The sequence below is a fragment of the Mytilus edulis genome, chromosome 1 (assembly GCF_963676685.1).
Source record: "Mytilus edulis chromosome 1, xbMytEdul2.2, whole genome shotgun sequence".
Lineage (NCBI taxonomy): Eukaryota > Metazoa > Mollusca > Bivalvia > Mytilida > Mytilidae > Mytilus > Mytilus edulis.
The window spans coordinates 116,278,480-116,303,527 of NC_092344.1; the positions used below are offsets into that span (position 1 = coordinate 116,278,480).

Consider the following 25,048-nt stretch of genomic DNA (forward strand, 5'->3'; position numbering starts at 1 on the left):
GTATCACAACTGCACTACAGAAATAATGGAGAGCTCGCTGCATCATGTACCATTCATGCGGTAAATGTCCCCAACCTTTAAACAACAATGTGGTCTGAAATTGAAACATTGTCACAATCTGCAACACGTGGCCATAGCTGTTTCTTCCCGCCTAATTAAAATTTTAATCATCTGATGAACCAGATCAAACTATTATTTGTTTATTTATGGTATTCTATCAGAAAAATGAAGAATGTATCACGTGCCCATTATTCATCCGAGAATACGTACAGGATGTAAACGAATCGGGGATCCACTAAGTAGCTATGAATATTAAATTAGTAATATTGATCAAATACATGCACATTCAACACAAATAATGCCTTTCGTTTGACTTTTCAAAAACTTAAATCGCACAGCTTTTGATTAAAATAAATAATATTTTCCTTGGTGCGGTGTAAAATAATTGTCCTTTATTCTTTTCTTCTTTTTTTTTAACTCGAATCCCAGTTACTCATACCACTGAGTCCACACTTTAGTCTGATAACTTTGTATATTTCTTACCTATATGTAACCCATAAAGTTTTTTATTTTTCATATTTAACGACTCTTATCTACAAATGATAGAGAACCTCTTTGAGGTAAAAACAAGACGTTTATAATCATGTTACAATTGATATGTTGATATTTCAATCATCACCGTATATATTTGTCCACAAACAAAATGATACAAGGCAATACATAATGAAATTGGATACATGGTACCAGGCTAACCAAAAATACCTAGATGGTCTTATAATTACAGTTTTCTTATCAAAACCAGCGAAAATGCTTTTTTCGCAATTAAATTGTTTATCAAAAAAAAATAAGAAATAAGAACTTTAAACTTGAAATATAAAATGGCCTGAATTAAATTATGAATGCCTCCGCACTTGAAATTGACCTTTTTTTAAGCATTCTCCGCAAATTTTGACCATGTATTTAATAACATGGTCTTTTTCACCTTCGAACTTTCTCAGATTTGTCAGATTTGCTGAATCCTATGCATATGCATTTGCTTTATTTAATATTTACAATTTAGTGTGTATAAAGACAATATTCTTTCATATTTACCTAGCGAACATTTTGTCTTTTGAGCAAAAATTACTATAACATGTATGTTCAAGTTCAGAGAATGTCTGTCAGGTTCGGGATATAAAAGTAAAATTTTCTCGTCCAATGGTCTTATTGTTCTATGAAAATGAAGAGTTTTCGATTTTTCGAACATTTGTGAAAATTTATATTATTAATATGTGGACAATTTATGATGCACCCTTCTAACACCCACTAGCCAGTGCGTTGGTAATTACACACAATACAGTGTTTCTGTAGATTTCTTGATGGACTATGTAAGTGTGCTCAAACTATATGGTTGCATCAGCTGAAGTTGACCTTGGACAATGCTCTCAAATAGTTCATGTTCATCACAAAAATCTGTTCCGTGGGATTTCATAAGTTTTTTTCTCAATTTTCAACTAAAATATAATACGGGTATCATCGAGACCATAGATCTGGAAAATACGGTCAAAGGAAACATATGCAGCACCATTACATTTGATGGGGATTTCCTCAATCTTGATATGAAAAGTTCATAGTTTTAAAATGCCTAACGATGCGTCATTTTGCTTTACAGTTTACTAAATCACAGAAAAAGATAATACCACACATACATGTGTCCCTTGCTTTCTCAATATTACAAAACCAAAATTTACATAATCAAAATATCTTTAATAGCTTGGAAAAAAAACCACAAAAAATCAGTTCAGAAACATATCGAACACTAGGCATATCATAATTATATGAGTTTGGATGGGGAAATTTAAAGAAAATCAATCATGTCATAATGACTATACTATATGAACACTCCCTATTTGCTACGTATATATCAGATGGTACGTAACTATACTGTTAGTGTCGTTTTGGAGTTGTAATTTAATGCATAAGACTGTTCTATCTTTCTTGACATAAACAAATCCGGCTCATCGTGTTGGTTTGATACAAAGCAGGCCGGATTAATATTCATATTACATTAAGATGTTCTCGCCTTGAATATTCATGTAATTTGCCGCTGGACGTTTATCAACCATCCATTATTATCCTTATCTTATAATTATAATAAATTGCACTGACACTCGTATTTTAAAATAGTTTATTAGCGTATCTTATAATTTGATTCTTTTTTGACATCGTACTTTTTTTGTAAAATTTCTCGCATATATGTGTAAGATGATTTTTGTGAAAATGCAAAAAAAATAATTGAGTAATGAAAAGAAGTAATATTAAAAGATTTTAATGTGAATAAGTAACTATATTTATATGTATAGTAAGTAATGCGAAGAATTGATGCCGATAATAAAACATTCGTTTGTCATCTTTATGGTATAGGAGTATTTTGTTCAACTTTTGAACCTTACACAACTGTTTGGTTTTTTTTAGGTTTTTTTATTGCGTTGTTACATCATGTCTAACTTACCTATTATTAAATACCTTGTAATATTAAGGTATATAGGAAATTTATTTTAGAAACGTGCCTTGTAGGATTGCCAATGAAAGATCATCCACCAAAGTTCAAATGAATAGACCACTTTCGAGTTCATCCGTCACCGGAAAAAACTCGTCAATTATACGCGCCTTTATGACGTCATTTACCAGATAGAGGGGGTCGCCTGTATCCCTGCACTATTTACGTTCATCAAGCGTCTTAGTGATAGTCATTGTGCAGGATAAACAAGAAATAATGGTTGTTCTGTAGGTACTTAATGACAATTCCCTAATGACAGCAATGCTGATTGTCAATTTTGAGAATTCAATTTGCCGAATAATTCGTACAATATAGAATTATAGTTTTCCAACCACTCGCTCAACGTTGGAACGGAAGTGACGACGCCCCTAAACGCACAAATGACGTTCACTAAAACCAGAGTTTTTGACGGAAATGCATCGAACTCGAAAGTTGTCTATTGGATGTAAGCATATACAGGCAACCGTATGCATGGCCTTCAGCAATGAGAAAAATTCACACCGTATAGTTGGCTATAAAAGTCCACAACATAAAAAAATATCAAACTATTCAATAGAGGAAAAATGACAACCTAATTCATAAATTAAAAACACTTATAAAACAATTTACTAACTTGGGACAGGTACATAAAGGATGTGGCGGAGTTCAACATCTTTGAAGGCGCAAACCCTCCCCTAGACTTGGACAGTTGCGTAACATGTTCTTTCAGAAAAATACTAGACAGAGTAATTTATTTTCGGAAAAGACAACAACTTTTGGTTTGCAAAACTGTAAACGCTGACAATTTACCACTTTACTCTTTAAACGCTGACAATATACCACTTTACTCTTTCCCCAAAAAAGCGAAAAACTTCCAGACAGACCAACCTCGCAACTGATTTTGTTCTTGAAAAAAAACTGACCAAACATTTCCGTTTTTATATCGAAACATATGACGTACAAATACAGTTTTCTTACAACCTGATTATCTGTATAAGAATTTATATCTAAGTTTGAATAGCATGCCATAATATCCTTTTCATGGGTATATTTCCAGTCCGATAAACAAAAATAAAATGGTGGAAATCCATTAAAAATATTTAGATTGATAATAGAAATTTATTTTTTAAATATAAGGCACTGTAATTAACGCAAAACAATAAAACAAATAATCATTTATAAGTAAATGTAATATTAATACTATGGTTACAGTTACAGTATTGTTTTAGAGCACAATTACAGGAACACACTTCACCGTGATGTCGCATTTGTGAGCCTTCAAATTGTTTTGGGGGATCTATAGATCTATAAAAACTGGTTGGCATCTGAATACCATCTAGTGTAATGGGAGATGGATCTTCGTTTCTCCTTTTACAACCGATATCTGATGATTTGAATTGAGGTTGGTTAATATTTGTGAACGATCCTTGTCTTTGTCTTGACCTAATTGGTTTTAACTCTGCGTACTGTGGTGTCGTTATTTGTGGAGAAGTGTTCATGGGATATGTAGCTGAATCTGACATACATCGAGGAATTAAAGACTGAAACAAATCAGGGTCTAGTATGTCACCATAACTACCACTGTAATCAAGCCCATTTAAAATGTCGTCACCACAAAAATCGTCCATCGATGAGCTTAAAATACTTGAAAAATTATCTTTTGTGTCCATATCTACACAACTATCACGTAGTTCGGATTTAATTTTCATTGAATTTTCTATTTTATGCTGCTCATCCCCAAAATAATTTGGATAAACGGATCGTTCATCAGGGGCACAGTCATGAACTTTGTAAACTCGTAAATTAGGAGATGAGTTCCGATAAGCGTCGTCTGTTGAGGGAGCGTTTCCAAAATTGTTTTGTTGGAAAATAATGTTCATTTTTGGAAACATGTTTGAAACACTATCACAAGGATACTTTTGGTTGTTAAACTGCGGATGAATGCCAACATTGTGAATCTGGTCTGAACAGGTTAAATGATCGACATTGCTGAAGCTGTCGTTAAAAAAGGCTGTTTGACCTTCTGCAGAACCAACAGACGACGATCGTTGCCATGGCGATGGTGTTGCTTCATATATTTGTGGTGTCCATGGATTCGGTCGTCTAGGGACTGTAGCGGGATTATAGGTATACCCGACAGACTTGCACGTACATTCAAATGGAGGGCAAGAACAAACGCATTCGGAATCTGAAAAAGATAATCAACACTGTAAATTGGCTATGGTGATACACTTTAGTAGTTATGGCTAGTGTTTACTACTATATTATAAAAAAATAAAATGGCATCGACCTATTGTAATTGTAAATAAGATGCTTTCGAACAAGAGTTTCAGCAATTTTGTAGAATACACACGACTCACTATTTTATTGATATTCGTACTTTATTTGTCCCTTTTAGCTTTTTTGATTCGAGCGTCATCGGTGGGTCTTTTGTAGACGAAACGCGCGTCTGCCAATCCTGGTATTTATGATGAGTTAATTTATCATCATCAATTGAATGATAAAATGTAAAGAGAAAAGCGTCTTTAACTACTTAATTGGCTTCACGTTTATTACTGCTAAATATGAATAAAAGAAGCTGTTGTGTATATGCCAATAGGCAATCTAAAGACATGCAGAGGACAACATCTTGTCTTCAGCAATAATCGCTTATAGTTTATTAATGTTGTCCGATAAGTTGAACAAAGACAGACCAAATTTCCGAAGTTGTGAATTCAAAAGTAACACTGTTCCTATTGGTTCTATTTGGTAATTAATTTATAAAAACACTTACATGGTACTGTTTTCTTATGTCTTTCTGATGGCAATTTTCTATTTCTTCTTTCATTTAAAAGATTTGTCTGTAAAATAAAGATCGATGTTAAAAACTGAAAATTAATTAAATCAAATTTTATTTGTGGTGATTAATTATGTTATTCTTAATAACTTTGCATGTTCACATCTATTATCAATACCTTTTCTACAAATAGTTGACCGTTTTGCAACAAAGTTCTGTACAAGAAGGTATACTTTTTTAAAATAAATCGCAATCATCTTTATTTGAAGGTATATAAAAGAAAAAGAAAAGTTAGATTCGAAGGTTATTACTTACAATCATGACTTTGTGTTGCTGTCTCGTCATTTTTTGGTGGCGTCTCGATAGAGATGAAGCTTTGACTTCCGGTTGCGGATGATCATGAACGCCTTTTGCTTGAAAATAGATTGCCCCATGAACGTGTCTCCAAAAGTGTGTGACTGGGTATCCACAGTGACCTTTGCATGACAGTAACTCTAAACGACCTTTACAGTTTACATTTGGACACGGTTTTCCTAAAACAACAATAATAAACATATCTTCATTTGTCATTAAGTGTAGTTATTATAATATATTAGCTGATTGTTGTATAGATGATTCACAAAACATGTCAATTGGTGCATAATCTATTCCCTTAATGCATGCAAATGAAACAATTTCAATTTGATGACATAAAAAAAATATACCATCCAAATTCATGATTCACATTCTTAAATACATAAAGTGACACACTATATTTGACAGTTTTCGGCAATTGTCAAACCTTTTTTTTATCTTCAGTAATTGTTATTTGTTTAAAAAAACATCTTTTAAAACATCTTTTTATTATTATCATAGGCTTCTGTTTTAAGTCATCTTGTTCTTTTGTCGTTTGGTGGTGTGTTTTTGTTTGTTAGATTACAAAGCATGTATATAATTTTAACTTTTTAAACTGTTAAATAATCTACATTTTGTATATACCTATTTGTTTTCTTCTTGCTTTATCACATATAGCAGGACGCAGATTTATTTTGGCTCCATTTTCCAATGTACAGTCATGACTACAAACATAAACTCCCAGACAAGATTTCTTTAGAATGTGCGCATTGTGATTGTTGGTATTGCGCATTGCCCAGCCACTCACATGACGTCTTGCATCTTCCACTTCGACATTGTAGACGTATCGACAGTTTTCTGCTGGCCATTCAGTAAACATATCGAAAGTTTCAACCTTTTAGAATAAAGAAAAACAAAAAATAGTACTCATTATTATATATACATATATATTTTGTATGATGTACAATTATACGAGTATACCCTCTAGTCGCTGGATTTCTGTTTCTTTGACATCTTTCTTACATTGATTATAAATTTTCTTATCTTACAATTTATCTATTTTCTTCTTGTGCTCATTGTCGATGTGAATTCTTTATCAATATTTTAATGCATCGTGTTCTACAAATGCAGTTGAATCTGGTATTCAGTCTCACTAGGGCATCTACTGAGTAATCTAACATCTTCATTCAAATATAAATTAATTGATGGTGTCCTTTCATTTAGGAAAAAACATATGTGCAATTGTCCTTCCCCTTGAAAAATAAAATAAACTTACAAGTGGTAAGGCATTGTCGTTGATGTCCCATTTATGTTTTTGCTCCTCTCGAGATTTAATTGAAGGTAGGAAAGTTGGCTCTTCTGTTAATGTCATTTCAACCTGAAAAACATCAAGTTACCACTAAATTTTCTCTTGTCTTTTGATATCTTTAAATTTAAATTCAAATTTTTACATATTGTTTATGCATCAATAATTTATAATTGTCAATACTATTTTACGTTTTTATGGACAAGCCGCTATATGGAATGGACGTGCAACCTGTTTCATTTGACCATAACAAATGTCTTACTATTTATAATTTGGAGAAAAGGATGGATGACCACACTACATGCGGTCATTGTTAGTTTTATTTGACATATTTTTCTAATGAATATATCACAATGTATATTAACTTTCCTAGCAGTCATTAGAATAGGGATTGCCAATTGAATTATCAAATTGAATAAATCAAAAAAGAGAACACGTGTTTGGATATTTATCAAGTTATCATGTCCAAGATAACAATCAGTTTGGTCTTTGACTGTATCTTAACACAGGCTGTATAAAATTTTATAATGCTGATATATCATTTAATGTATTCAAAAACAAATGACTATTCATGTTAACGATATGTGATGGGGGACGTTCAAAGACAGACGCCTCGTTCGGTAGCAGATCTACCTGTCGTGTGTCCTAACAATTTAATTACCCATGATCATTACAAGGGTGATATCATCATCGGACATCATATTCTTCAGAACAAATTATTTTTACATTTGATATCATAGTAATGTGTGTCCATATGTTCATCACATAAATGACATTTTCTTTAAATCTAAGATTACATGGTTTTTACCTATGATGTGAATAACAATAAAATAATTTGATCACAAGGGAAAGTGATTTTTACACTAAGAATTACCATTTATATACGACATATCGATACAGTTTGCACAATCTGTCAAACGTTCATAGAAACAGTGAACAATGATTACGAAAAGATATTATATCATTCGCGTTATGAAAAAGAACATAAGCAACCTTATGGTAGATCATAAGTAAATGTTTTTTGAGACAGAATTTTCTTATAATTTGACAAAATGAAGATTTTCCTATGCTTTTTTCAAAAATATAATAAAAAGTATGGGTCACCGTGCTATTTTTCAAGCTATGAGTGGTTGAAAATTGCCTAAATTTGGTTAGTTTGTTCATGAAAAAACACATAACAGGGCATAAAAAAATTCTATGAGATAGAATTTTGAAATAAATTGTGGGAAGATAGGTTTTATAATATGTTTTAAGAAAATAAAAAGAAAACATGGTGTCACCGAACTTGTTTTCTTGCCAAAATGAAAAATAAAAAATTTCCCTATTAGCCCAGTATGAATTGTGTGCTAAAACAATTATCTCCCATTAAATGGCTCATGTGAAAAAAAATGATTTTTAAAACCAAAAAGGTTGAAATTTGTTAAAATATTTTGAATAATACAATAAATTAGCAAGTTTTCGTTATATATATAAACAGTCTAACCATTAAATTGCAAATCTGTTTCCAAATTTGCTGATTTGGGCAAATAACTAGACCGATTTTGTACTGTGATTGTACAATCCAAGATGGCGGTATACCATGAATCTACCAGGTGTAACACCACTAATTCGGGCCCGGCCAGAAAGCACATACCAGAAAGTAGTACATATTTAACGCAAAATAGTTCCTACGCATGAGTGTAACTTTCAAAATATGTAGGATATTTAGGTATTTTTGGCATCAAATAAAAGCTGAAGGACTGGTGATCATTGTAGAACACTTTTGGACAAATTTTAAAAAGAGGGTACATTTGGTCTGTTTGTCAGATCTGAAGTACCTGTTTTGGTACATCCGAAGTTCCAGGAACCAGTTCTTTCTTATATGCCATGTAAGGTATGTTGATTTTTTCAGTAGAAGACACCATAAAGTGTTGCTTTGACATGCAATGATTGCCACTTTATTTGAACTTAAAATAAAAGAGGTGTGCCTGGTTGAAATGGAGGAATTTAACATAGAAAGTAATGGGACCATGAATTAGTGGTGTACTTCCTATACGTTCCAGGTTAAAACGCAATTATTGAAATAACGTCGAGTTTGCATTTGACAATACTGTGGCATTTTAGCACAATTACATTTTATGAGCATGAAATTGACAAGCATATCTTTTAATGCATTCAAATTCAGAAAACTGGTTACTAGACGAGTACTGTTACTACTGTACGTGTGTTTCTTTAATAACCGTCACCATGTACCTACGATGTCGATCAAAAGTAAAAATTATGAATTTTGACAAGCACCGATAAACTACAAGGCTCAAACTTACAGTCTGCTTGCAGATTGTGGCAATCATTAAACTTGAGAGATTTTGGTGAACACTGGGAACAGAAATAAAATACAATTAGATGTTTCCTCTGAATATCAATGTGTTTATAGTAACTTGCTCCACCATGCCCCAAAACAGTGATAATGATTCATGTGCGTACATCACTTCCCACAAGAATCTTTATCTAATAGGCTTGTTACCAATAGTTTGTGTAACCATTGTATTAAGAGAGATATGAGAGCAATAAGAAAGCAAAAGAACTGTCGTCTTTTGTCAACAATACCCGAGAGCTTTGTCAACAATACCCGAGAGCTTTATCAACAATACCCGAGAGCTCTGTCAACAATACCCGAGAGCTTTGTCAACAATACCCGAGAGCTTTGTCAACAATACCCTAGCTTTGTCAACAATACCCGAGAGCTCTGTCAACAATACCCGAGAGCTTTGTCAACAATACCCGAGACCTTGTCAACAATACCCGACAGCTTTTTCAACAATACCCGAGAGCTTTGTCAACAATACTCGAGAGCTCTGTCAACAATACCCGAGAGCTCTGTCAACAATACCCGGCGAGAGCTTTGTCTACAATACCCGAGAGCTTTGTCAACAATACCCGAGAGCTTTGTCAACAATACCCGAGAGCTTTGTCAACAATACCCGAGAGCTCTGTCAACAATACCTGAGAGCTCTGTCAACAATACCCGAGAGCTTTGTCAACAATACCCGAGAGCTTTGCGTCCTTCGTTTTTAGCATGAACCATATCCTATCTTATGTTACCCCAATATATAAACTCATTTCACTGACTGCATGAAACTAATTATTGTGACCCCTTTTTCAGTTTGATATTTTCCCCTTTTAAATTAAGGTGCAAACTTCCTTGTGACAATGTTGACAATGAACTATTTTTGCCATTCTTATTATGTCTTAAATCTTTATTCTAATTCTACGTCTTAGATAATCCAAAGTAAGCGGGCTATGCGCGTTTTTTAAGAGTTTATTTCCTAGAAAGAGTTTGAAAAGGAAAGGGTATGGATTTCTGTTTTAAGTATTTAAATTTGAGCTTTTCGATATTTGTAAATAGAAAAAATTGTTAACAAAGAAATCACTACAGTAAAATTTTCGATTCTACTATTTATTAATGAAAATCATAAACAACTTGCATATCATCAGAAAATTACTTATCTCATTGAATGTACCTTGTTATTTCTTCTAACCAAAAAAAATAAATATGCTTTGCGCGTTTCTAGTTCGTGACTTTGGAGAATTTTCGGTATTTCATTTCGTTCTACAAAACAGCTGCAAAGAATAAAGATTGGGATATGCAAAATGGATTACTGGGACCGTATTACCAAATATTGGTAATGCTAACGGTATTAGGTTATCAAGGATTTGTATAGTAAGACATACGATACAAATTATACTAAAATAAAACTTAATATCCTATTAATCCAACCCTATTGTATATGCATATCTAGTTTTCGGTTGTTGTATATTCATGATGGATTGTAATGTTTGCACATCATTTTCATATATTCTATTTTACACACTCAGTTTAACATAAAATCTAAAATGTACTGATATTTATAGTAATCATACAACCTCATGTGGTTCGTATTTGTAAGCACTAACATAATTCGAATTTTGTAACAGTTTTACTTTATATTTGCACATTCATAGGAATGGTTCATTAATTTAAACGCAATAATTCTATAGAAATATCAATTTGAATTTTCACAAAAGTATATAATAATTTGTACTTTAAAATATTTGCCGTGGCAAAACATATATATTTTCATGCATAAGTAAAATTAATTAATTTACCAGTTGTATCATCGGAAATCATATCGCATCATCATATATTTATATTATATATATCATATAGAATGCAATCAAATTCAAAGTTTGCATACTAACCTTACTGAAAAGTTTACCGACGAACAGACAATTAGCTAACTAATTTTAAAATGATCACTTACCCTTGGAGAATTATAGCAATTTTCCAGTCATTGAACAAATATTTGATAAAATAAAGTGATGCTGGTGACAATCTCAAAATCTTATAAAACACCCAAGAATAAATTAGCCAATCAGATCCTTCTGTAGCAGCAGAAATCCCACCTGTTTTGTCGTCTGTCAATAAACTTAAAATTATTTCATAAAGTCATTTTAATGTCATAAATTTGGCCAATCAGAAGAGGATTAAATTCAATTTGGATCATTAATTTTCAAGAAAATGTGTTGAATATTAAGAAATCAAAGCTCAGAGGTATCTTAAATCCGACAAAATTAGGAAAATTAGTTCGACAAAAATATGATTTGTAAGGTATAAGACACTGCGAGTTGTAAAAAAATGATAAAAAACATTTCAAATGGGAACAAAGCAAAACTTTTGTTCAATTGTTCTTGAAAATGATTTTTATTGAAAAATCTTTAAATAAAAACGATCGTCTTATTGTAGTAGGTTTTTATCTTTTTTGTATCTCTCCTATCTGATGAAATAATAACATTCATATAACTTATACGAACATATTTTGATATTTTCTTGACTTCTTTTATATATATATATATATATATATATAAATATTTCTTTGGTGCTTTTACGTTTGCGTTTTCTATTTTTATGTTAAGAAATTATTGTATATGATATCTATGGTCAAGAAGCAGTAAATATGTTATGTCCCAGATTTTGGTAAAATTTTGCATACAACTTTGGCTCTTTATTTTCTGAAATATGACTGATTGAATCCTTTAAAAAAAAAGGTGACATTTGTTGAGAAAGCAAATGAAATCGTCGAAAAAAACGTTTTTAAATTTGTATGCTAATCATTAAATTGCTAGATTCTAATTTCAAGTGGTATATATTTTTTTTCATTTTAGTAAGAATAGTTCAGTACAAATTTTTATAAACTAATAGTTGAATTAAATTTTTTATCTTTTACGTCCTTTTTTTGGCACTTTGTTGCCAAACAAAAACTTGTAAATTATTTATGAAAATATAATGGTAAAACGTTTATCATATTAATAATACCAGCATGATGTCATCAATGTATTCAAATAGAGTGTTTATTTAATTTTTAATAAGTATTTAATTATTCAACACTAGAACGGTGCAGATGAAACTTAGTCAGAATCCTATCTTGGAAGGTATCTTGATTTTATGATGATTAATTAAGCAGTGGACAACATGTTGATGGACACACTTTCTACGTGCTAGTTCATATAAGGTCATTCTTACAATTGAACACGAAGATTATAATGTTTCAATTGGTTTTATTCTTTCTAAAAGACTGCTGATGGGGTATCTTATAAATATGTATAGTTTTTAATCAACAAAAGATGTGTGCATTCATTTTCATTTCATTTGCAAATGCAATGATCATTTAATGGTCTTGAATTTCAAGTAAAATATTAAAAAACGAAAAGAGCGGACGTATATGTAGGTAATAGCACAATAAAACCATTACAATTATACTAAAATGGTTACTCAAATATATGTAAGAAATACTTTTAGCTTGCTTTCTTTCACGTACTAACTTTTGAATAAGAGTTTGACATATAGGACTACCTTTGTCTTTCTAAGCAAAGCTTTATTATCTTGTGCATACTGAACATGAAAACAGTGAATTTCTACAATCTTTTTTTTATAGATTTTTATCACGATTGTTCGGTGGTTTTGGTACTCCCTTTGTCTAATATGGTTGTAAAATAGCAGGAACACGGCAATAGTTCATTATCTTGAATAAAGATTTTAGGAGGAAAAGTTTACATTTAATAAAAAAAAAATAGTAGTTTATTTCAATATGATATTGCTTTACGTACCAAACTTTTGATATTTATTTGTCCTCATTCATTGGGGTGTTATTGTTTTTAAACATATTTTATTTTAAGGGTCATTGTTTTTGTTTTGTAAAATACATAAAGAGCACTCTTTTGAATAAATTTTAATTTGTCTACACTATAACAGTAATACGGTGTTAAAATGTAGATAACCACTCTTTTTATATTTCAGCTATCTTGGCGGTGTTAAAAAGATGTTGATACTAACAAGTTCCATTGATATCTGGAATACATACAATCTCTTTCCTTCTGCAGTTGTATAAAACACATGATTTCTCTAAACCCTTTACAGAGGCGGATCCAGGGGGTGGTCATCCGGTGCCGGTGACCACCCCCTGGGTTTGCAAAAGTGGTGCACCATGTACCAAAAAATGGTGCACCTTGAACATTTTGAAAAATCAAATCAATTTGTCTATCGTAATCACCAGTCATAAAGTTGTCATTTCTTACCTTAAGGCTAAATACATGTACCTTGACAGGTATGTTTATACAATGAACATGTAATCAACAATCGCTAATTACTTGGTCGATTTCTTTGATGTTAAGGTGTAAAAATTAAGAGACAGTCCTCAATCTTAGATGTTTTTAGCAGGTAATTTGTACTTTTTTTACATTACGTTTATCTAAATTTTTAAAGTTTGTATAATAACTTTTCTCGACCAATAATATTTTTTACTGTGATGCCAAAATTCAAAAATAATTTAAAGTTTTAAAGTCACATAAATATTCTATATTGAATGAATACCCCCGTTCTATCATCTGTTTGTCTAAAAGTTTCATTCATTTCAATTTTTTAGTAACTTATACCCTCTTTCCTTCAGGAAACGCCACAAATCAGCCCCCTCTGAAGTACCAACGACTTGTAATGGACCTAGCATTGATACGAATAAAAGTGATCAGATTAAAGAAACAACCCCCGACTTACATATATAAGTACAAACGACATTGGTTTTGTAAAACAATCAACACGTAAATTAACAAACGAAGAGAAATTTAATTTGATAAGAAATCATTTCCAACCTGGAATAAACTATAACTTTCCTATAAAAAAATATGCAGGAAAGAACAGATTGTTTCAGCTGAATTGACTAAATCGCTATGATGAGCTAGTGTACTCACCTTCACAAGAAGGAGCTTACTGCATATACTGTTCTCTGTTTGGGGTTAATAGTTTGGGAACATTATCATGCAAACCACTAACAGATATGGCACATGCAAGTACAAGACTTGATGAGAAATCATGTAAAAAAAGTCATACTGAAGCTAGAGCAAAAGCTCAACTTTTTCTTGAAAACATTGAGCAAAGGACTACTGATATTTAAATAGTTTTATTGATAAAGCAATGAATGAACGTATAAAAGCAAACAGAACTGTTTTGGAATCTATATGCAAGTGTGTTTTAATTTGCGGCAAACAGAATCTTCCTATAAGGGGCCATAAAAAAATAGAATTTTAATTTAAGATTTCAAAAGGTGACCACCCCCTAATAAATTCCTGGATCCGCCCCTGCTTTACACTAGTAGTCCACAGTTTAAACTGACGAAAAAAATTGAAAAATTTAGTCCAACATTATTTCTAAAAAAAGAATAACCGACGTAAAAACAGATATATATATATTAGGTTGATTTTCTAGGCACTTTATATATATAATGTTTCAAGGAAGGAATAGAACATACCGATACTTTGTATATTACTTTTTTTATTCAAACAAAAAGAATCTTCACGGTGACTTATTTACTTACTCGTACTTTATACCGGAGCTTAAGAATAAGATTAATTTAGACAAGCTAGAATTTTCATTTAACTTCACGCTCCGCTATAATATAATGTTCTTTCACTTTATATTCATATATATAAATTGGTAACTGTCGTTTATCTGTGGTTTATCATTTTTGATTGTCACCTTGGTATCTTCTGTCTTTTGTGTTTAACATTTGCGGAATAATCATTTTGAGTTTGTGTACATAATGAAAAAAAAATCTCCTCATTAATTTTTTTTTTTAGCAACTGTTCGAAAAATGTATCTACATTGTAACTCTCTGTTGTTTAATTAAACTATAAAACAAGTTAAAGAAAGGGTCAACGAAAATATGTTGTACATGTAGCACTAAATAAACACATGAAAGAGTTTTAATAAGCTGCTCCTTTAAAAGATCTTAAAAAATATATCCTATACGGTATAGGTTTTTCTAATTGTTGAAGGCCGTACGTTTGCCTATAATTGCTTCCGTCCTCTTCATTTGAACTTTGGTGGATATTTGTCTCATTGTCCTCGATCATACCTCATATCCTTATTTATTTTAATAAAATGCAAATAAGTAGACAAGATAAAACGAAAAGCAAAAAGATGAAAGCCTATTTTGGAAAAAGAAAGACACCCTTTTATATCTTTACTTAACTGCCGAAAGAATGTTCAAATGGGTCTTTAATTCGTTTATAAACATAACATGTTAATTAGAATACATCTTAAAATAAAAAGTCAATATAACTGATTCATAACTGATAGAAAACGCAAGACTGAAATATTGCTTTAGACAAAACTAGCGTTTCCGACAAAGTGTAAAGATATAAACTAATGATATTCAAATACAAAAGAAAAAGAAAGACGAGAAAAAATTGCTTAGAAAGGAACAATCTTTCTGACCTTCTGTCATTTTATATAACAGAACAGAAAGTGCAAATCAAACATATTATTTTGTAATTGATCCAAATTTAATCGTTTAACTTTAATGCCCGCATGCTGAGATACAGATTGATAACACAGCTTAACATTTTGTTTTACACATACCCGCAACTTTATGTCAGATGAAATATTTTGTCTTTTTTCTGGTATTTGATTAGATGAACAAAAACTCGAAACTTCTGGTACCCTATAAATTATGATTTATGTCAAAATACTAAACGTCGGGCTATCAAGAATGGGTCTTAATCACTTGACAGCCAATGACAATTGAATCAATCTGTTTTTTAGATAAATGGTTGATTTTCGTGAGAAGAACAAAAAATATAATTTCTGTTTCCTTCGATGACCTCTTACCCGAATGACCAGGGTTGTGTAAATACTACCCATCCCAGGTCTATAATTAATTATATTTGTCTATTATCTGCAAGGTGCAATTAAAATGTTCCATTTCTTAACAATTTCAAAGAATTCTGAAATTGACCAACGGCAAAGGCGATCTTGACAAATTTATTTTATTCAAATTACACTGTCTTCACTTCATGCTTGACAGAACTTGATAGAAACAACCGTTTTCCTAGCTTTCAGTAAATTGATACTTAAATATAAAAAGTTATTTGCTATTGTAGTAATGCACATCATTATTCCATTTTATGTTCTGTACTTAAAATTTGACTGGTAGCACAAATAGTTTATACTATTGTTATTTTTGTAAACATTGCCACGTGCCAGTTATCATTATCGTAGAAAGACTGGTGACAACCTGCCACACTCCGAAAGTAAGACAGCTTGGTCATCTCACCTGGTATTAAAAACATTATTATTATAACATTTTAAACACTTTATAAATTTTGTCAGTTTACAAAAAAAAAAATCAGATATGAATTTCAAATTATGTAATTCTCGATTGTTTGTTTTTATGGTTGCTCACGTGCAGTTTTCATTAGAAATAATAACTAAAAGACAATGAAGAATACATTTGACAATTTAATTTATTTTGAATATTTTTTGAATTGATATGAAAACGTTTGAGTTGACTTTACTAATGAATTTTTAAAATCGAAATCGTGTTGTTATTTGAAATTTTAAAATCAAATAAATACGGAACGTTTCATGCACATCGCTTGGGCTTTCATTTTCTAATAATTACGATATTGATAGACGGTTCAAGATGAGTGATGATATCATAAGAAATGCTTTATTTAAGGAAACATGTGATAACAGTTTTATTTTTTAAGTGAAACGTGTTAAAAGTACATTTTCTATATTGACTTAACCCAGTCGATAAAAAAAGTGCTGAATATTTTGAATTAACCCGAACAAAAAGTAAAATCACAAAAATACTAAACTCCGAGGAAAATCAAAACGGAAAATCCCTAATCCCTTACAACACATCCTGACATAACTCTAATCATCTCTCTAAATCATTAACCGTCAGCAGTAGAATAAAAACACTATGATGTTTAGCTGTTCTGCAATAATAAAAAAAAAAGTAACTATTCATATTAATTCATTAACTCAATCGGAAATATAAAAAAAAATGTTATATGAAAGACGAAATTGCTGTAACTTTTTAAGGTTATAGCCTCTATTTATTCTATAAAGAATAACTCCTTATTATATTATATGTATCTATATTATACAATAAATGTACAATTGTTTTATTTATCATTTATCTATTTATTATTGAGAAATGATACTTAATTAAATAAGATATTGAATTGAATTGAAAAAAAGTTAAAAATGATTTCAGTGCATTAAGTAAGTGATAGGGATAACTATGTATGCACTAATGTGGCTTCGAAGTTCAGAACAAAAAGAAAAGTGTTCTATAGTGTTAAACCCACAAACATGAATGTTTATATGTTAATATTATAAATGTAAATGTTATTTATGGAAGTTGTGTCAATCAGTTGTCAAAATTAATGGAAATTCTATAATAATCACAGAATGGCATGTATGTATGGAACTGACCATTGACCAACAGTACTCGAGAAACACCAATGACCAGTGGTCATCCTGTGCAATAATGAAAACTACTTGAGATATTTCCAATTTTGATTCCATGTGATTTAATTTGTGGCCGTTAGACACTTGAAGTATCGGATAGTGTTTAGAATAACAATAAGTGGCGTAAAGGTTATTACAGTAACAATAGTGAAGTATAAAGCCGTGTCATTTCACATCACCAGAGGTCCATAACTCTATAATTGTATCTTTTATCAACATGTGTTAGCCTTCTTTGATATGGCATTTATTTTTTTGTAATTTGAGGTCATGTCGATCTATACTTCATGTGCTTTATTTGTTTTCAGTAGTGTCTTAAGTAAATGAATGCAAATTTAAGAATTTATATGTTAATAATGCTAAAAAGATTACAAATATTAACTTTACGGATAGAAGTGGCAATATGTCCAGTTATTATGCTGAATATGTTAACAGGTTTAACGACACTACGGGCATGATTTGGATGAATATGAAATAAGATTTTTAGAGATACCTTTTTCAAATTACTACATGAAATTTTCAATATATGATTTTATAAAATGCTCTCAAAGACTAAATTTGAATCTATTAAAGCAATATGAGATTGAAAATTGCTTGGAGGTGTACAACCTTAGCATTTTTTAAACCATTTATATGCAAACTTTAATAAAGACATCTCAGATTTAATTTTTAAAGAACATGGTAACATGTTCATTTTATGAATTGAATATCCGGAAGTCAATCAAAAATAATAGTATCGATGTTATAATTTCATCAATCAAGCAGATGTTTGTTTGTCAGTATTGTAGCTTTTATAAACAACATCCGATTTGGTAAAAAAAAACACAACAATATACCTTAATTTTAAGCTAACTGAATTTACGACTAAAACAATAGCCTTAATGTCTAGTGAGGATAATGAGCATGCATGTATTTTTACATTTTTTATACAACTTGCCGGTGGTCAAAACCCATGTCTTATCAACGTCGTAGTATGTTTGAAGGACAGAGATAAATACTGTTGCGACTGTGACTAAAGCTTATATTTCATCTGGTTATGTATTTCTATTTTGCTTTCCTGATCATATCTTAATTCAAATTGAGGGTTATTTTGTACTAGTATTGGTCATGAAAGTCGACAAGATATAAAGATTATTCAAAAGTAAGCTAACGCTATATATTTTGATATGTTATCACTGATTGAGTTTTTTGTTGTTGTTCGAATTAAACAGTTACAAAATTGACATTTATAATGAAAACGGTTGTATAAGGACTGTTATTGTTCTGGTACCACAATGTATTGTAACGGTAGTTCGTTTTCAAGAAGTTTCATCAGAACAATTGTATTGGTAAAATTACTGATACAATTGTAGCTTTGCCTGAAGTCATCTTTCAAAAACATTTGATTTTTATACAATAATCAGAATAATTATTGTAACTTTAAAGTATAGTTGATACTTCTTTCGGAATTTCTTTTATGGTAAAGAGCTTGATCTCCCTCTTGGAATTTGTTATTTAAAAAACAAAAAGAGAATACATCTATTGTGGAAATTCAAGTATTCAAAAATTGTGATCATTAAAAGAAAATATGTAAGATTAGGAGCAGCAGAACCAGTGATGAGTCAAGTTCTTTATTTGATTTGTGTTTTGTTTAATTTGGTAACAATCAATATGAAATGTAACAATTGCATTGAGGGATCAACACCTATCTTGTCCTGCAAGAAGAAAGCGTCAACATTCAAACACACAAACACACACACATATACCAAAAACGTTTGAAAACCCTGTCGGCATATTGATTAAAATGTCATTTAACAAAATAGAAATTTGAAAAAATAAAGATAAGGAAATAATAGAATTGAATAAAAAAAAGAGTGAAAATGTATTTTATCAACTAGGAACAAGATAAAACTTTTATTTCCGGATAAAAATCCAATAAATATCATCCTCTTTATCGCCAATATTTAATTTGATGATTAGTGTCATATTGAAGGATCACTGGAGATTTATAACTGTCTGACAGCCACCCGTTAACGTCATCTTCATCAATTTCGAGAAAAAAAACATGATTTAAATTAACAATCATATTAAGTCTGATTGCGTCTTATCTTTTCAATTGTAAATTTGGTAAATGGAATATACATTGTTTTAAGAAATAAGTAATTAATCAGTGCGAATACACTTTGTAAGAATAAATCGTTATGGATATGCTAACTCATTAAGCTCGTAGTATGGTGACCTATAGTTGATAAATTCTACATCATTTGGTTTCTGATGGAAAGTTGCCTCATTGGCAATCATACCACATTTTAATTGTTTTAAAACTGATATTGAGATTTGAAAACTCAGATAAAGAAATATATCTACGAGGGAAAAACAAGAGAAAATAAGTTGAAGCAAAATGGGACAATTAAAACCCCAAATCATATAAAATCAGACATCAACATGGCCGAAAAAAAAGAAAAAAACATCAAAAAATAACTTGACCACAATTCAAATATCAGAAAACTGAAGATTGCGGGTTCCCTTAATAACTGTGGAGACCTCTTGACCTCTAATGTAAGGAAACAGTTCCTGCTTCACATGTGCAACATGACGCCCACTTCATTGAATATAAGTATTAAGCGATAAGATGCATACAGTGATGTCACAACCGAGAAAAAGTTAACGAAATTGTGGCTACGACGAGTGAAACAAATCCAGGGTTATAAATATGTATATGACACTCCGTAAACTTCGGATTATGTAATAAAATTAAGATAGGAAAAGGGGAATGTGTCAAAGAGAAAACAACCCGACCATAGAGCAGACAACAACTGAAGGCCACCAATGGGTCTTCAATGTAGCGAGAAATTCCCGTACCCATAGGCGTCCTTCAGCAGCCTTAAAAATATGTAAACTAGTACAGTGATAATGGACGTCATACTAAACTCCGAATTATACACAAGAAACTAAAATTAAAATCATACAAGACTAACAAAGGCCAGAGGCTCCTGACTTGGGACAGGGACAAAGTTGCGGCGGGGTTAAACATGTTTATGAGATCTCAACCCTCCCCCTATACCTCTAGCCAATGTAGAAACGTAAACGCATAATAATACGCACATTAAAATTCAGTGCAAGAGAAGTCCGAGTCCGATGTCAGAAGATGTAACAAAAGAAAATAAATAAGATGACAATAATACATAAATAACAACAGACTACTAGCAGTTAACTGACATGCCAGCTCCAGACCTCAATTAAACTGATTGAAAGATTATTATGTCTTCATCATATGAATATCAGGCACAATCCCTCCCGTTAGGGGTTTAGTATAATATTTTCATAAAATATATGAGAAGAACATAACCTGTGTCATGCCAACAACTGTTTTTTAAATAAATGTGTTTAGTTCCGATGCAAAGACCCTATAAGTGAATCAATATTAAAACCAAAATATGCCATCTTTAATGACCTGACAACAGTATCGAAACTATATCCCTTCTTAATAAGTCTGTTTAAAGGTTTTGTAAGCTTTTGGGGTGAATACTGACATTTTTGTGAATGTAAAAAGTAAAATCACAAAAATACTGAACTTAGAGGAAAATCAATTCGGAAAGTCCATAATCAGATAGCAAAATCAAATAACAAAACGCATCAAAAACGAACGGACAAGAACTGTCATATTCCTGACTTGGTACAGGCATTTTCAAATGTAGAAAATGGTGGATTAAACCTGGTTTTATAGCACTAACCCTCTCACTTTGATGACAGTCTCATCAAAGTCCGTTATATTTACATTGATGCGTTAACTAAACAGACACAATAAATAAAACAGTCAACATATGGGTACATCAGTCATAATGGTATAACAATTTTAAAAGGAACAATTTAACAGAACACAAAAACATCTATCTACAAACACATTCATTGATTTGTGTGTCTGATACATATTACCATAAAAGATTGGACATGAATTACCTGAACGTATAAGATGTCTGCATGTTGAGTTATATTTACGAATTATTTCCTTATACCGATGATAAAATTTAGTAAATGTTTTTACTAGTTTGTGATATCGAAAACCCTGGTGTAATAATTTTTCAGTAATACATAAATTTCTCGCGCTAAAATCTAATACGTTGTTACATACACGAGCGAATCGTACAATTTGAGATATATAAACACCATAAGATGGTGACAAGGGAACGTCACCATCTAAAAATGGTGTACTCTTAAAGGGAACATTTGGTGTTATAAAAACTCTCTACATGAGTCACTGATTCTGTCTTTCTTGATCCGTGAGACCGAGAAAAATGTTGAAGTAGAGCAATCACACCCAAGTGCTGTCCAGGTTTCCATCAATGACAATACCACTTCACTCAGGCATGACATACGTCTACGCAAAATTTGAACGGATTTCTTGATCATCAGCTCGATATTCGTTTTTATAAGCTTCTACCAGTTTTGATGTCAGAAGTTGTTTCGATGTAATAGGCGAAATGTTTTGTTATCTTTACCTCACTTCAAGAGGATCAGCTTCTCAATAATACTATCCTATTACTGCCGAAACCGGTTTGCATTGCATATCGAGCTCTGGATGGTACTTGAAGTTGGTCACGGATGCAGTGTACCTCTACGATGCCAGTATAAAAGAGGGACGAAAGATACCAAAGGGACAGTCAAACTCATAAATCTAAAATGCAATGTAATCCGGACGTCTGTGTGACGTCTGTGTGTGGAGCGTTCTTGATGAAAATAAATCCGAAAAAGCGCTTTGGACGCATGTAATTATTAAACGTGTTGTTTTCAAATTTAATTTCTAACAGCACCTGTATCAAAAGTTGTTTTTGTTCAACAGTTCTTTGCTTCCCCCAATATATTTGGCTTTTAAGATTCTTTTAACGAACGCTTTGTCTTTTAGAAGATACACAGAATTTGTTGTTGATTGGAGTCTCCAGGTTGTTGTCTAACGATCATGGACGTAAATTTCAACCTTAGATTGAGATGTGTCTTTGACACAGTACATTTTATATCTGATGTACCGTTTGACTCAGACTTGAATCAAGATCTGTTCTTGTCTGGGCTATTTTTCCCTGTCAAATACATATTATTTCGTTGAAGATATTTCGAAAAGAAAAGATGTGTTTTGATTTGTTTATAAAAACTCTGGTAACCCACTTTGATAGGAGGGCATAAGACAATTTTGCGGGAATTCGGACGAAGATTCGAAATAATCAAGCAAATACCCCAGCTTAGGATATCATAGCTTTGTAGAACTTTGTTCATGGTAGAATATCGTACAGTTCATATATCTTTGTAGTCTGTTTATGGAAGTGTATGGAAATTGGCTAGTTTATTCAGGTGGTGTGCCTTAAAAATTATAGAATATGTAGACAAGGCAGCAGGTGCATGTACTGCTAGTTCAGGTCAAATGGCGGGACAAATTCCACTTCAACAGGAATTTATATTGCATCTTATAAGTCTGATACTAGTTAAGACGTTGATTGAAGTCTTGTATTAGTCTTGCTTAGAATTAGTCTTCATCCCTATTAGGAAGATCGCTAAACGCTTGGCCTAGGACACGGGCATTAGTCTTTGCAGGTGTAGCTTTACTTTGTGTTTTCTATATAAAACCTAGTAGTTTAAAAAAGCGCTTTAGTTGAGGAACATATCCTGTGTTGGCGAATATTATATTGGCTCTAGCAGAATAAACTTTGACACTTTCTTTGTGCTAGGCTTGATATATCTTTAGAAATTTTTGAGACACTCAACCTGTTGTGTAATGTCAAGTTTCCTGCTACGAACTGGAAATACGAAGCAATTGTCCAGGTCACAATTTGTAAAAAGTAAACAGTTATAGTTTAAAGAACGGCCTTCAACACAGTCATGGCTCTCTACGAAAAGCAAGCTATAAAGGGCCTCAAAATGACCAGTATAACCGTTCGAACATGAAAATCAATTGTCTAGTCTCTAAATAAAACAAGAAACGATTAACCGTATTTATCGCTGCGAAGATACGTTCTCTATATATAATATAACAGTCAAGTTGTAGCTTCCTCATTGCTGCCTAATGTCGTTAACATAACAGACAATTTTGGCTTTTGCACTGTATGACCGCAATAGGGACTCAGACAGTAAAAAAGACTTTCAGATGCTGATGTGCATTCATTAAACCAATATAAAATCTAATATGTAACAACGGTTAGGTATATTAAATGTGACTATTAAAAGGGGAACACTGTCAATGTTCAAAATGCCCCCATAAAATTAAAGAAGAAATTAGTTACAATGTTACATATTAAATACACTGTATTGGCATATTTGTTAAACTAATATCATCAAAGTAAAAATAAACTAAAACTTTTAACGTAACAGCAGTCATCTTTATTATATTATTTTTCTCACATAAGTTTATCAACTACTTTAAGACATCTCTTTATATAAATTGCCTAAATTGGATTTTTTTTATGGATATCAAAGTGAAAAGTACTTGTTGATTTATACAGAGTTTCTTCACAGCCAAGCGTGTAACTGCATAAAGTGTATGCATTTCCCGTAATAGATACCTGCGGTTCTTTACGGTATTAATGCTGGATAGAAATTGTCAAAATATCCTTCTCTTTGTACACGTATTTAAACATAAAAAGCATCCCTTCTTTTTATGACAAAAAGGAGAAATTTGAAAAAGAAATTATCTCTAATGTTCCCGTGTAATGATTTTACTCATTTTAATCCATAACCGTACCCTCCCCTTTGACGTCGATGTAGATCAGATGATCAGAATAATAAAAATTGCAACATTTTATAAAGGTTATGTAATAAACTGTAATCTTCTTTACTACAAGGGTTCATTATTCACTAAGTTATAAAGATAAAATAAAAGTCATTCAAGATGAAGCAAATCATTGAAATCACTTTGCTACATGGATAAGTTATTCATCGTTAACTAAATTGAAAAATTAAAAACATAAATATGGCAAATAGGGGTCATGCGAACCGCCGTGCAAAACTTTAGCTGTAGACGCTTTATCAAATCTTTTGATATACATTATTAAAAATCGGTATAGTAATGAACATTTTGACACCATATCTCTTCCTAACGAGGAAGTCCTTACATTCAAAGAAATGATACATTTTATATTTCCGGTTTCGAAAGTTTGAAAGTGTAATTGAATTATTTGCAGCAAAATCGACTGTATTTGTTATGTTAATCGTTTAGATACTGTAAGAGTATTTTTAAGGTCTATCATATAAGTCACATAATACTTAAAACTTATTTAAAATTAACACACACTGCATGCAATACTTCTACTTCTAATGGTTGAT

At 31.5% G+C, this 25,048-nt stretch overlaps 1 protein-coding gene and 1 long non-coding RNA gene across 2 annotated transcripts; one reads left to right on the forward strand and one right to left on the reverse strand.

The window, feature by feature from the left end:
- Positions 1-3,623: 3,623 nt before the first annotated feature.
- LOC139501785 (transcription factor glial cells missing-like) lies at positions 3,624-11,318 on the reverse strand. Its single transcript, XM_071290977.1, has 6 exons — positions 11,214-11,318; positions 6,904-7,005; positions 6,273-6,522; positions 5,610-5,827; positions 5,292-5,358; positions 3,624-4,706 (listed from the first exon to the last, which is right to left on the reverse strand). Exons 2-6 carry the CDS (start codon positions 6,997-6,999, stop codon positions 3,691-3,693), a joined length of 1,647 nt encoding a protein of 548 aa, XP_071147078.1. The 5' UTR covers positions 7,000-7,005; positions 11,214-11,318; the 3' UTR covers positions 3,624-3,690.
- A 2,055-nt stretch (positions 11,319-13,373) lies between these two features.
- LOC139520478 (uncharacterized) lies at positions 13,374-14,573 on the forward strand. The gene is made up of 2 exons (XR_011663894.1): positions 13,374-13,666; positions 13,896-14,573. It is a non-coding gene; the product is annotated as an uncharacterized lncRNA (long non-coding RNA).
- Positions 14,574-25,048: the final 10,475 nt, after the last annotated feature.